Raw genomic sequence first — 14,142 nt, forward strand, 5'->3', positions numbered from 1 at the left:
AGAGTTCAAAGTTTAGATAAGCATCTATAATTTAGAATATTTAATCTAAAATTGAGTAATTGCTAAACCTGGAATAGATGCATTATTTATATCCGCTAGCATGTCAGCACAAATTAAGTTTTTGTTGGATTGAAATAAGTATTTGTGTATGCTTATCATTTCTCATGATTTAAAAAAATTCTTCATAATATATATTTCTTAATTTGAATAAAATATTTTCAGAATCCCTGGAGTACCTTCAGAGAACTTGAAATCCTTCAAATATAACATCTTCAGTTGAAATTTCATTTTATGAATTCAAAATATGTCATTTTTGAGAACTGTTTTACTTTAAAAAGTGGAAGTTTTTTGTTTGTTTTTTTAAACACAGGCACTTTTGCTTGGGCAAGTGTGTGAAGTGGCATGATCATAGCTTATGGCAACCTCGAACTCCTGTGTCAAGCAGTCCTGCCTCAGATCCCAAGTGGCTTGGCCTATAGGTGCCTGCCATCATACCTGGCAAACTTTCCTGTTTCTTGTAAGGAGGGAGTCTTGCTATATGGCTGGTCTCAAGTTCCTGGGCTCAGGTGATCCTTCTGTATTGGCTTCTGGAAGTACTAGGAGTATAGAGATAAGCCATTGCACCTAGCCTGAAAAAAATTTTTTGATAGATTACTCATTCTGGATTTTCTGTGTTTTAAGGATTGAATTTATTGATTTTAAAGCTAGTAAGTTATAGAAGCCATATTTGAGCCCAGTTTTCTACCTGAAATTCCAAAATTGAGTTGTAGATATTTTTGGTCAGGATATTATTTTGATGGTAACACAAAATAGGTATATTTTTAGTATTTATTTTCAAGTCAGGGTTATGTTCAACTTATGTAAGAGTTATGTTAGTGTTCGAAATTTGTAACTGGGTGGTGTTTATGTAGGTTTCTTTCATAATTGTCTAATTTGGTTATTTTAAGTGTTTAATCTATTTCATTTAGATATTTTTTAGAAATTGATTATGACTTTTCGCCCCCACAGAGTTATAGTGAATGGTTGCATGGATTTGAAAAGAAGGCAAGAGAATGTGTGGCTGGAACTTCAGGTTCAGAGGAGGTTGAGGTTAGTTCAAGAAGTGAATGGTTTATATTGTAAACATGGGCAAGACAAAGGATGTATTATTAGTGGAATAGTGATCTTTTGAGAAAGTGTTAAGGGGATTTCATTTTGTATAAACTTTGCTGGAAAAGTCGTCTTGCATTTGATTTGTGTACAAAACTGCCATTTCTTTAACTTGTGTATCTTACTTGTTTTTAAACTGGATACTTAATTATCCCTTACTTCTTAGCCTAGGTTTAAAAAGTAAAGATCACTTGAGATAGGTGTAATCTCACTGGTTTACTGTGGCATCACCAAATATATCCTTAGAGGTATTCAGAAACTGGATTGGTTTTTATTCTTAGCTACTAAAATTGGAGGTTCTTTTTTTTTTTTTTGAAACAGAGCCTCAAGCTGTCCCCCTGGGTAGAGTGCTGTGGCATCACAGCTCACAGCAACCTCTAGCTCCTGGGCTCAAGCAAGTCTTCTGCCTCAGCCTCCCAAGTAGCTGGGACCACAGGCGCCCTCCACAACACCTGGCTATTTTTTGGTTGCGGCCGTCATTGTTGTTTGGTGGGCCCAGTCTGGATTTGAACCCTCCACCTTAGGTGTATGTGGCTGGTGCCTTAGCCACTTGAGCCACAGGCACTGAGCCAAAATTGGAGGGTTTTAATATTACTGTTTTATGATATCTTAAGTGGCATGAATAAAATTCCCCAACCCATGTGTTTAGCATAGGCCTTGTGACCTTAACTCCACATGTGGATGTGCTCTGATTTTTACCACCTGGCTGAAGAATATCAAGCCTATTTATTCTAAATTGTTTAATATGTTTTGTAGTAAGCAGACTTGTTCTATTAGTAAAAACAAGTGATCAAAAAGGTTACTAAACTTCATTGCTACTTAGAAAGGTTGAAAGATAGTATTTTATTATAAAACAGTTAGAAAGCATTTATCATAATATAGCATTAACTACTGAAACAAGTTTGAACCACACAACTTTCTGATAAAATTACAGAATTTCTCTTTATTTCATTTTTTGTAGGTTCTAGAGCACAAGTTGAAAGAAGCTGATGAAATGCACACATTGTTACAGCTCGAGTGTGAAAAATACAAATCTGTCCTTGCAGAAACAGTAGGAAATGATTTTTAATCTACATTTGTATTTTATTTTTAAATCATTAACTTTCCTTCTTTGCCTAGTTTGTCTTCTCATTAGAACATGAATTTTTTAAAGCAGCTATACTTTTGTCTGTAGGAAGGAATTTTACAGAAGCTACAGAGAAGTGTGGAACAAGAAGAAAATAAATGGAAAGTTAAGGTCGATGAATCACAAAAGACTATTAAACAGGTATTTACTGAGGAAAACCTCAGATCAGTGGTTCAGAATCCAGCTACAGAATCTGAAACATGGCAGGATAGTAGAGACAGCAATGTTTGTTTTAATGAGCCCTTTAAGGGCCCATTTGGGTGATGCCACCCAAGTTTGAAAAATAACTGGTTTTTAGAGTATGACTAAAGGGTAAGGAAATAGAATGTAAAATGCTAGTTATAGAACTACTATGTAATATCATGTGGTGAAGAATTCTGGGTTCAAAATTAGTTATATGCTTCTTAATTCATAAGTGGATTAACATGTATACCATGAGTACTTACTACTCAGCTATAAGAAAGATGAATTAATACCTTTTGCAACAATCTGGATAGAACTGGAGACCATTCTTTGAAGAAAAACAAACACCACATGTACTCACTTTTTATTTTTATTTTTATTTTTATTTTTTTTGGCCTGGGCTGGGTTTGAACCTGCCACCTCCGGCATATGGGGCCAGCGCCCTACCCTTTTGAGCCACAGGTGCCGCCCTATATGTACTCACTATTTAATTGGAACTGACTGGTGAGCACAGAGGGAAGTAAAACTCAGTGGAAATCATGCAGAAGGGAGGGACAGAAACTTACCTAATGGGTTCAGTGAACACTATTTGGGTGATGGGCACACCCATAGCAGGGACTCAAGCATTACAAAAGTGATTCATGCACCTTAAAACAGTTGTACCCCCTTAATAGTTTGAAATTTAAAAAAATTAGTTATAAAATATTGGTATTTAACTCAAGCTATAGAATTTAAGAAGAAATTTTAAGTCACTCTTCTATTCATGGCACATGAGAGCTACTTTGCAACCTTAATTTTTCTCCCATTTCTTGGGTGTGGTACAGAGTACCATCTCTTATTTTCTTGAGCCAACATGTACAGAATTTAGAGATGCTAATGGTACTCAGTGTTAATGCATCTGGGTGTTAAATACAGCAGATTTTCTGTTCATTGCTAATAAAAAATTAAGCACTTTTAGATGGGCCAACTGTAGTAGGTTTTGACCACAATCTAAGTGAAGTTAAATGAGACTCGTGTTTAGGGTCTTTTAAAAATTCAGTGTGGCTTTAAATAAGATGCATTTCAAAATTTCTAAAGTGTCTTTTAATTTATTATGCCACAAGGTAGAGACTATCTTCTTGGTAATTTACTTAGTCATGTAATTGTTTCACATTTCAGATGCAGTCATCATTTATATCTTCAGAACAAGAGCTAGAGCAATTAAGAAGAGAAAATAAGGATATTGAAAATGTATGTTATTTGATCATTTGACTTGCTAACTGTGGAGTCATCTTTAGCTTTAAGAATTATCTGAAGATCTTTTAAGATTACTTTTTTCTGATGATAATAGTTGTGCTTTTAGGCTAGGCATGGTGGCTCACACCTATAATCCTAGCACTTTAGAAGGCCAAGACAGGTGGATCGCTTGAACTCAGGAGTTCAAGACCAACCTGAGCAAGAGTGAGACCCTGTCTCTACCTAAAAAAAAAAGAAAGAAAGAAAGAAAAAATAGAAGAACTGGCAGGCACCTGCAGTCCCAGCTTCTTGGGAGGCTGAGGCAAGAGATCACTCTAACCCAAGAGTTTGAGGTTACTGTGAGCTATGATACCACAAGTACTCTACGCAGGGTGACAGAGTGAAACTCTGTCTCAAGACAAAACAAAAATAGTTATGCTTTTAATATCTTGGGTGGTGTTTGAGTTGATATCATTTTATATTGTTAAGTGTCATGACTTGTTGTGGGGAAACATCATAAAAGAAAGTCTTATAAATGTGTTAACTTTTCCTTCTTGCATTACTAGTTAAGAAAAGAACGAGAACATTTGGAGATGGAACTAGAGAAGGCAGAAATTGAACGATCTACCTATGTTACAGAAGTCAGAGAGGTACTTACAACAAAATTTTTAAACACTTGGCGTCTCAGTTCAAATTAAGTTTAAAACAGTATTTCAGTTTAAGTTGTTTGTGGCAGAGCTTCCAAGTAGCATACAAAACATGGGATATCATAAGGAGATCAATCTTAAACTCTAAACTTCATTGCAGCTGAAAGATCTGTTGACTGAATTGCAGAAAAAACTTGATGATTCATATTCTGAAGCAGTAAGACAGAATGAAGAGCTAAATTTGGTAAGAAGCTTGTCCTCCACTGGGTATCAAGTAGGCTGTGAAAGCACTTGTGGTGACATGTGGAGAAACCATCCAAACTTTTTTTTCCTTGCTAACATCTTTAGCTTGGCATTTTTGTAAGTTTCAGATAATCTTTATATTCTGATGACTCCAAAGATGATCTTCTTTGCTGATGCCTATGATCCTTCTTTTCTTAGCTTCTAACAATGGCATGTTTGGCTTCCAAATCTTTTTCAAAATTTTTCATGTTTAGTAAAACCAGTTTCTCAAGCAGCACTGTTTTCAATGAATAAAGAAACAGCAAAGATTAGCTGTGTTATGAAGATTCTCTTTGCAGACTATCTGGGCCTCTTAGTATCTAACTTGGGAGTTATAGAAGGTTAAAGATACACAGTCTTCATTTCGTTCCAGGACAGTCATCTAAATCAAGCTTCTAATTTTTAATGGGTGTTTCTATAAATTACAAATATCAAACTTGTAAAATTTTTTATTAACATATTACTAAGAGCACAGATTTCGAGATAACTAAAGTTAGCTAAATGTCTTAAGACATATAGTACCCTGTTTTCTGATTTTTAGGTTTTCCAGACATGTACACTGTGACAGATTTAGCTATTGGACAGGGATGGCTATCTTCTCTGTTTCATTCATATCTAACTGTGAATTAAAATTTGCTACAGCACAGGATTAGATCTTTTAAAAATACCTGAATAAGCTCTCAAAAGATTACAGTAAATTTTCTCCTTATCCAAAGTTAACTGTGCTCAGCTTGGAATTTTCTCATTAGCACTGCTGTATGTACTAAAGAAAAGTTCTTAACGCATTCATTTGTGGTTGGTCTTCTGTGCTATGCCAGTGTTTTATGGGAATTAGTCGTCAGAGTAGGGCTGTGTGAAATAGTGGTTATGTGTTCCTCGTCCAAAATGCTCAGAACCAGAAAAGTTTTGGATTTTTTTAGATTTTGGAATATTTGCGTTATATGTTTAGTGGTTCAGCATTGTTTATCTGAAAATCCCAAGTCAGAAATGCTCCAGTGAATGTTTCCTTTGAGCATCATGTCAGCACTTAAGAAGTTTCAGGTTTTTGGATTTCAGATTTTCCCATTAGGGATGCTCAGTCTGTACACACACAGAACCCTAGACACATTCATTCACACACACACCCCCTACACCTCAATTCATTCATTCATTTATTTTTAAAACCTGATTTATTAATGTCTTTCTTTAATTGAACTCATTTCCACTGCAATATAAGACTAGTTTTATACATGTGGTTGCTATACATTACACAGATTAGGATGATTATATACCTTGGGTGCAAGCCCTTACCCTTTGATTGTTTTTAAAAAATCATTTCGAACTAGTTGTGGATTTTTCTTTTTAACTTTTGTGCTCAGTGGCCAACTCAACAGTAACATCAGACATTAAGGACTGTGAATGCATCTCCATTCAGCCTGATTGCCGTTTGTATTTCTTGCCCTTCTGCTTCTGTCAAGAGACCATTTTGAATGGTGTTTGCTTTTTATATTTTGATCTTGAATTTCGAATCTTTATTTTAGTTTTTGCTCAGGAAGGATAACTGTTTGCCACATTTTAAGATAGAATAATTTTGTTTGCTTTATCTGTACTTTGTGTTCTTGAGCCAAAAGGTTAATTTATCTGACATAGAGTATTAAAACTCAGTTAAGAGTAGTAAAAATGATTTGCATATTTAAATGGAATTCTGATAAATTTTCCAAGTGGAATGTCCCCTATTAATTCTCCCTCCAATTTTAAATGTTACTGTCTTATGTTTTCCCCTTTGGAGTCTACAGAACTGTTTGGAAAGTTATGCCTATGAGTGGGAAGCAGAAATAATTTGTTGAATGTATAATAATGAGAGTTATTTTTTGGGAAGTATACCCCATTTCCCTTGTTCATGTTAAATCTGATGAGTTGTCAAGAGAAGAAGCTTTGTGTATTGGCACTAGAGTTTTATGGAATTTTATAATTGTTCTTGTCTGACAAGTTGTTTATTGAGAAGTGTATCTTAAAACATTTTTTATTGGTATATTTTAGGCCAGTGTAGTCTTGCACTGCTCTCTTTAGTGAAATTTTAAAGGATGGTGAACATGTAAAATTTTGGGAGTTTTTATTTTGCTGGATTTGTAGTCTTTCATTTAATATCTTTCAAAATATTACATAGTTGACTCTTTTTAATTGACATGTATAGATGAAGAAAGCGTTTAAAAACAAGTAGACAAAGTATCTGTTTGCCTGTAAATTTGGAATAATTTCAGTAACTACTATATATAAATAGGAATACTTTTAAATGGCACTTTACTGGAATTTGATGGCTTTGTTTTTGCGAATGTAGTATTCCACCGTGAACTCTAGTTTCTTTCTGTGGCTTTTCTTATGATGAGCTGCATAGGTAGGAAGCCCCACTGCTCAGCTCTTCTGTACATCAGGAGCAGCATGTTGGCTGACCTGCTGTGCATCATGACTGATAGCAGTGTTGTTTATTCTTTAGTCCTAGAGGTAGCAGCATAATCAAAGAAGGATGCAAATTGAACTAATAATGGTGTTCCTTTATTTTTACAGTTGAAGACACAGTTAAATGAAACACGCACAAAACTTAGAACTGAACAAAGTGAAAGACAGAAGGTAGCTGGTGATTTGCATAAGGTAATGACATTGCTTGACCTACAGATGCAGTATCACGAGGCTGTATTGTGCCTTGGTTTTTAAGCAAATGCGCTGCTATTTCTGGATTTATTCTTTTGCATCATTATATTAACTTGTTCATAAATTTAAGTGTTTTAAAGTTTGGAACTAAATTTTTTGGTTCATTTTTCCATGATTATTAATCCACTTTATTATTTCATCACATTTATATTATTGTTTTATAAATTACAAAGTAAGATTCTTAAGTTTAAATAGAGTTACTCATTAAAATTTCATTGTATCCATATAGTTTTTAAATTGGGATTTGACTAGTCATTTACAAAGTACATTTTTATTGGTCTTTCGTATAAAACTAAAATCTAAAAGATGTATAAATTTTTGGGTTTCAGAAATTTCTCTTCATTTATTTCTTTGTACAAGTACATTTTCCAGATCTCATATGCAAATGGATGGTTTTCAGGACTACATTTCTTATTTCTTTGCATTAGTTTGACAGATTAAATATAATTCCTTTCTTGAAATTTTTAGTAAAATTCACATACGCTTATATCAAAGCTGCTTTAGAGCTATGATAGTGTTTATGGGAGATACGCCCATTAACAAAACCAGTAACTTTGGGAGGATTGCAGGAACCGGGGTATGCACATCTTAAACTTTGATAGTTTTCGTAAATTGAATCCCAAAATTCAATAGTGATTTATATTTCTCCTAACATGGTATCAGAGTACTTGTTTTCCTGTACCCTCACCAATATTGAGTACTAGCAAACATTTTAATACTTGGCATTCTAATAGATTTTTAAAGGTATGTAGTATCTCATTTTAAAAATAGAATCTTTTTAAAAAATTAATAGAAATATTTTTATTAATTATGTTTATAACTTATTGTTACATGGAAGTCTAGGGATCCAGAACTGCTATATTTTCTTACAGATAACATACGAACTTAGGAAATTTGTTGTCGAACCCAGACTTTAATAAGATAATGCACTTTAAGGTTGAGCAGTCAGTTTACTTTGATACATGATTTTAATTTTTGACCTTATCAGAATATAGAACATGCAGTTTTAGTCTAGCAATGTAGTTTCTCAGAAAGCATTTTGAAGATGTAAAACTGGTGCTCAAAGATATGTCATGTTATTTATGGTCATTAAAATAGCAATGATAGGTGACAGTTAACTGCCCCTTATCTATGTGACAAAAGTACTGTGCAACACTCCATTGAAAGGGCACATGAATATTGGCTAAAAACAAGTTAACAAAATAGGGCAGTGCCTGTGGCTCAGAGGAGTAGGGCGCTAGCCCCATATGCCAGAGCGGAGGTGGTGGGTTCAAACCCAGCCCCGGCCAAAAACTGCAAAAAAAAAAAAAAGGGTTAACAAAATACTTTGTAAAACAGGCTGATAAGAAACAGCATGTACACTAAAACCGACTTATATAAAATTTTCAGCCAGTTTTCTCCAAGTGCATAATATGCATAGTGAGGGAGCTGGACTAGGGCTCAAAAATAGCTACATGGCCACATTTGGTCTTTGTCAAATATTCTTTATTTCTTTAACATTGCCCTTTTAAAAAGTAAAACCATTCTTAACTGTGAGCTATATAAAAACAGACTGTGGGCCAGATTTGGCTAACTCCTAATCTAGTTTAATACTAACCTAAGTATCAGCTGTTGTTATCTCTGTTATTAATTTCTTTATATAGCTTCTGTATACTTTGAACTTTTTAGTAAGGCAGCATGTAATTTTATAATCTTCATCTAGAGCAGTGGTTCTCAACCTTCCCATGCTGCAGTGTATTTTCATTGTTACAAAGGGGTTGTGACCCACAGGTTGAGAACTGCTGATCTAGAGGGATAAAGCTATTTTCATTTTTGGAAAATAACTTTATATTGTATTTCGGGAGGAACTTACCTTTTACAAAATATGTAACAGAATCACTCATTTTGTGTGTGTTTATTTCTTGGGTGTATTATTTAGTAATTATACTGCTTTCCTTCCAGGCCCAACAGTCACTAGATCTTATCCAGTCAAAGATAGTAAAAGCTGCTGGAGACACGACTGTTATTGAGAATAGTGATGTTTCCTCAGAAACAGTATGTATTTTCTTTAACCCTAAACTATGAAGAACAGTGTGTAAGATCCTCCTCTGAGTAGGAAATGTTGCTTCCGTTAGTTCTGCTGTACTCTGCACTAAAGATAATCTTTTCTTCAAAATGTCCTGTCTCTAAAAGGCAGTGTTTTGTTGCTGTTTATTTCCACTTCAGCTTAGTGAGACATCATACTAATATTAAGGCTGTGTGGAGAGAGTTGTTGTACACTGCTAAGAGTGTGGGTTTTGCAGCTGGACTGCCTGTGTTTGAACTGTGGCTCTGCCGCTTAGTAGCCATACAGCTGGGCAGATTCCTTAGCCATTCTGTGCTTCAGTTGCCCTGAATATGGTTTGTAGAAGGTGCAGGTAATCGTACCTTGTCTATCTTGTAGGGTTATTGAAATGAATAAATTAGTTAATATATGAGATATTTAAAGTAGTGGGTAGCAGGGGTGCCTGACACTTAATAAGAGCTTGATATATGTTAACTATTTTTACCCTTTTGAATGTGCTTTCCTTTTCTGGGCAAGTTTTTTTTTTTTTTTTTTCCTCTGAAAGGAAAAATTTATTTCTGATATTCATAGATTCTAGATTTTTTTCCTCTGTGGCTAAGTGACAACATTTACAACACAATTTTCTTTGGTGCCAACTAATTTATACTGCTCACTAGCAAACAGTATGTCTGTGTGGTTTTTGCTGTTGTTAATTTTCATGTTGTTCCTATTTTTTTTTGGTTTGTATTTTCTGGTTTTGATTGCAAATTCCTTTTCCTTATGTACAGAGTTTTTCATCACTTTCCTCTTCTTTGCAGGAGTCTTCTGAGAAGGAGACAATGTCTGTAAGTCTAAACCAGACTGTAACACAGCTACAGCAGCTGCTTCAGGCAGTAAACCAACAGCTGACGAAGGAAAAAGAACACTACCAGGACTTGGGTAAGTATTGCTGTCTAGTCATAGGTAATGGACATAGTGTGTCTATATATGAATATAAGGTATATTTATTATATAAGAAGGAAAGGATACTTTGATTTCATTAGAGGAGGTATTTCCTATTTCTCTCTCTCAGAACTTCCAGATGACAAACTTTAGCTTTCTTGGATCTTTATTTCCATGTTGTATGTATTTTGAAGGCCTTGTAGCTTAGAGGGGGAAAAACCTTTACCTTTGCCTCATTTGATCTTTTAATCAGACTCTCTTGTAAATTGGCTACTTGGGTTTTGTTTATTGCCATAATCCCTGCAAATGGTCTGTTAGTTCTGATCTTAATTGAAGGAAAATCTTCCCTTTCTTCCTCCTTCCCTCCCTCCTAAAATAAAGTGATCAAACATTTTTATAAGGTAAGAAAGACTCCTGACCTGAAAGTCAAATCATCACAGTTTCTTTGAATTGGAAGCTGGGTTTTATTTGAGTTTGCTTTTATCGCAGGAAATGTAACAAATTCATTCTTTAACTCTTAATATGGAGAGTTTTACTTGAGGGTAAATAAACACATCTTTAACCAAGTCATTTTGAGCTTTTATTGCCTATATTACCTTGGAAAGCTCAGATTTGGTAGCATTTAAAAATGATGTGTATTCCAAGTAGTGAATTTGATTTTTTTTTTTTAATTACCTGGGTTTTGTTCATTGTATGAATGACTCAAGTCACACTGCCTATGGTAATTGGAATATTTCATATATACATGGAAATAGATTTTTTTTTTTTTTTGAGCTCTTTGCCCTAAAATTATCATGATGTCCTGGAGACCCAAAGGGGCAGCTGATCATTGGGTTATCCCTTTTAAAACCCACATTTAAAACTGTGATGACTATATAAAGACCTCAGGAATAGGGTAGGTGTCCTGGAAAAGTTGAGATAGACTTCAGTTTGATGTTACTGGGACATTCTGTGTCACTTTCGTAGAATAATTGTCCTCTGGCCTGCCTAGTCTGCTCTTTAAAATGCTAGCTAACTCAACTTAGTTAACCTTTAAAAAGACTTTCCAGATAATAAACCCAGCCTTTTTTTTTAAACATAACTCAGCAAAAGTAATTATATGTCATCGTAATCGTTTATCTTTGGTAAGCTAATCTCTCCCAATTTCCTAGTGGCAAGCTTCTGCACATTTTCCCACTTGCCCATGAAGCTTTCTGCTTCATGGGGCAACTTTCCCATCTCTCCTTTCCATGACTTCAACCTTCCTCTCTTTAAAGGTTCTTCTGTTCAGTCTTGAAAACGTGCATTTGTCTTTAACTTTGCTTATCCTTCAGGTTATCACTCTAATGTTTTAGTGTACTATTTGAGAGTATCTACTTTTCGTGCTGTTAATTTCTTTACACACTCTAGAATGGTTTCACTTCCTGCCAGTCTAGTGAAATCATTTTTTGCTAAAATCATTAATGATTGCCTAATTGCTAGATCTAGTAATAATACATGTTTTTCTTTTGCATCTACAGTACTAAAAGTAGCTATGAAATATGATAAATACACTAAAGTTAGTCAATAGGCCTTTCCATTACAAGGAAAGGGCTTCATTTCTAGAGAGCTTAAATAATTATAAGATTATCTATTACTCCTTCCTTTTAGACCTCTCATTCTCTTTTCAGCATCTCAGGGATTTCTTTAACATTTTTTTTTTCCTTCCTAAACATTTATGGTCCTTATTGACAGTGACAGTGCCTTTTTACATGTAAATGCATTTTCTCATAGTTCTTTTATACCCCTAAATGTCAGTATTAGCATTGTTTTTGCTCATTGTGTTCTCTACATGTAGGCACTGCTGGATGTGCATATTCAGGAAGGGGGAAAGCTGTTTTTAAAAATGAGATGATAAATACTAATCTCGTTTTTCTAAATCCTGGTATACAGTATTAACATTTTTAAATTTTCACTAAATATTTTTAAAAATCACATTCACAATCATTTCTCATTATAAAATTAGCAAACATTAGAAGAAATAGAATATATAAACTTGCTGAGGATATCATTAGGTAAACGTTCTCATTCACTAATGCTGTAAATTTAAATGAGACCAAACTTTCTTAAAAGCAATTTGGCAAAATATATAAAGAGTTTAAAACATTATTTCCATTTGTCTCAATTTTATACATATACAACAGAAAAAAATGTGCCTCCTCCAAATCAAAGTGTTAGTGGTAACAGTTATTTTTTGGTGATGGGAGACTGGGTAGTTTTTATTTTAGAACTAAATCATTTCCAGCACTTTGGCTTTATAGAGAATTTTAATAAAACAAAATATAATATTCAGTGGAAATGCCACATTTTATAAAGAATATAATAATATCAACTGATTATGTATCACATATACGTATACATATATGAGTAAATATGTAACTATTCACGGAATATATACATCTGTATGCTAAGGCCTGAAATGAAGAACAAGTGAGCCATGTCTAAAACTATGCTTATTAATGTGTTGGCATTATTGAAAATATAAATTACACATTATTTTTAATTGCTGATTTTAATTTACTTTTTAAGTTTTTCAACAGAGCTTATATTGCTTTTTACATATATATATATGCATATGTATATTTTATTTCGGGTTAAAATGAGGGTACACATGATTAGGTTATACTGTTCACATTTGTAAGGTAAAGTCAGAGTTGTATTTGAGTCCTTCACCCAGAAAGTTGCCAGATGCTCCTGTATTGTACCCATTAGAACCTTTTCCCTTACCCCACTTCTTGAATTTTATTGTGTTTTTCCTCATGTGGGCCTATAATTCTTGATCTCCTAGTTTTAGCTTAGTACTGAGTATGTACTTTTTCCTTTTTTTATTATTTTCCGTTTTTGGCCTGGGCTGGGTTTGAACCCTCCACCTCTGGCATATGGGACCAGTGCCCTACCCTTTTGAGCCACAGGCGCTGCCCATAATGCAAAGTGTCTGGTCTTTGTGTGGCTGAATAGTGCTCCATACTATACATATCGCACCATCCATTAGTCCATTCAGGGGTTAATAGGCACTTGGGTTGTTCTCACATGTTTGCAATTGTGCATGGAGTTGTTATAAACATTTAAGTGCCACTGTCCTTATGGGAAAATGATTTTTTGCCCCTTCTGGATAGGTACCTAGTAATGGGATTGTGGGATCAAATGGCAGGTTTACTTTTACCTCTTTGAGGATTCTCTATACTTCTTTCCAAAAAGATTGCTAGAGCGTGCTCCCAGCAACAGTGAAAACTGTTCCCCTTCTCTCCTCACCCATGTCAGCATGTGTAGCTTTGAGACTTTATGATGTAGGCCACAGGTCCTCAAACTTTTTAAACAGGGGGCCAGTTCACTGTCCCTCAGATCGTTGGCGGGCCGGAGTTCGGGCCCCGGGATGAGTTGGCTGCTAAGCAGGACAGGCAGCAGCGGCAAAAACACCCAGTGTGGCCCGCTGGCCATAGTTTGAGGATGCCTGATGTAGGTTATTCTCACTGGGGTTAGGTGACATCTTGAGGTGGTTCTTTTGCATTTGTCTGATGATTAGAGACAATGAACACTTTTTATGTGCTTGTTGGCCATTTATCTGTCTTCTTGGGATAAGATTTTGTTCATGTTTCTTGCCCAGCGATTAATGGGGTTGTTTGCTCTTGTTGATTTGCTTTAGTTCTCTTCGTATTCTGGTCACTAGCCCTTTGTCTGATGTGTAACATGCTAGTGTCTTCTCCCATTCTGAAGGTTGTCTGTTTACTTTGTTGATTGTGTCCTTTGCTATGCAGAAGCTTTTTAACTTGATGAGGTCTCATTTATTTATTTTTGTTGTTGCTCCATTGCCAGTGGGGTCTTCCTCATAAATTCTTGCCCAAGGTCAATTTTTTTTTTTTTTTTTTTTT

General features: G+C 34.8%; 1 protein-coding gene across 1 annotated transcript in view; it reads left to right on the plus strand.

Annotated features, from left to right (window-relative positions):
* Window positions 1-14,142, plus strand: part of KTN1 (kinectin 1) — a 132,607-nt gene that overhangs the window by 109,037 nt on the left and 9,428 nt on the right. Inside the window, exons 35-43 of the mRNA XM_003794397.3 lie at window positions 1,009-1,089; window positions 2,111-2,200; window positions 2,324-2,416; window positions 3,617-3,688; window positions 4,240-4,323; window positions 4,481-4,564; window positions 7,147-7,230; window positions 9,232-9,324; window positions 10,132-10,252. Coding sequence (XP_003794445.1) covers window positions 1,009-1,089; window positions 2,111-2,200; window positions 2,324-2,416; window positions 3,617-3,688; window positions 4,240-4,323; window positions 4,481-4,564; window positions 7,147-7,230; window positions 9,232-9,324; window positions 10,132-10,252 — 802 coding nt within the window. The remainder of the gene's footprint in view (window positions 1-1,008; window positions 1,090-2,110; window positions 2,201-2,323; window positions 2,417-3,616; window positions 3,689-4,239; window positions 4,324-4,480; window positions 4,565-7,146; window positions 7,231-9,231; window positions 9,325-10,131; window positions 10,253-14,142) is intronic.

Source organism: Otolemur garnettii, unplaced genomic scaffold (assembly GCF_000181295.1).
Source record: "Otolemur garnettii isolate 467f Iridium unplaced genomic scaffold, OtoGar3 scaffold00081, whole genome shotgun sequence".
NCBI classification, from domain to species: domain Eukaryota; kingdom Metazoa; phylum Chordata; class Mammalia; order Primates; family Galagidae; genus Otolemur; species Otolemur garnettii.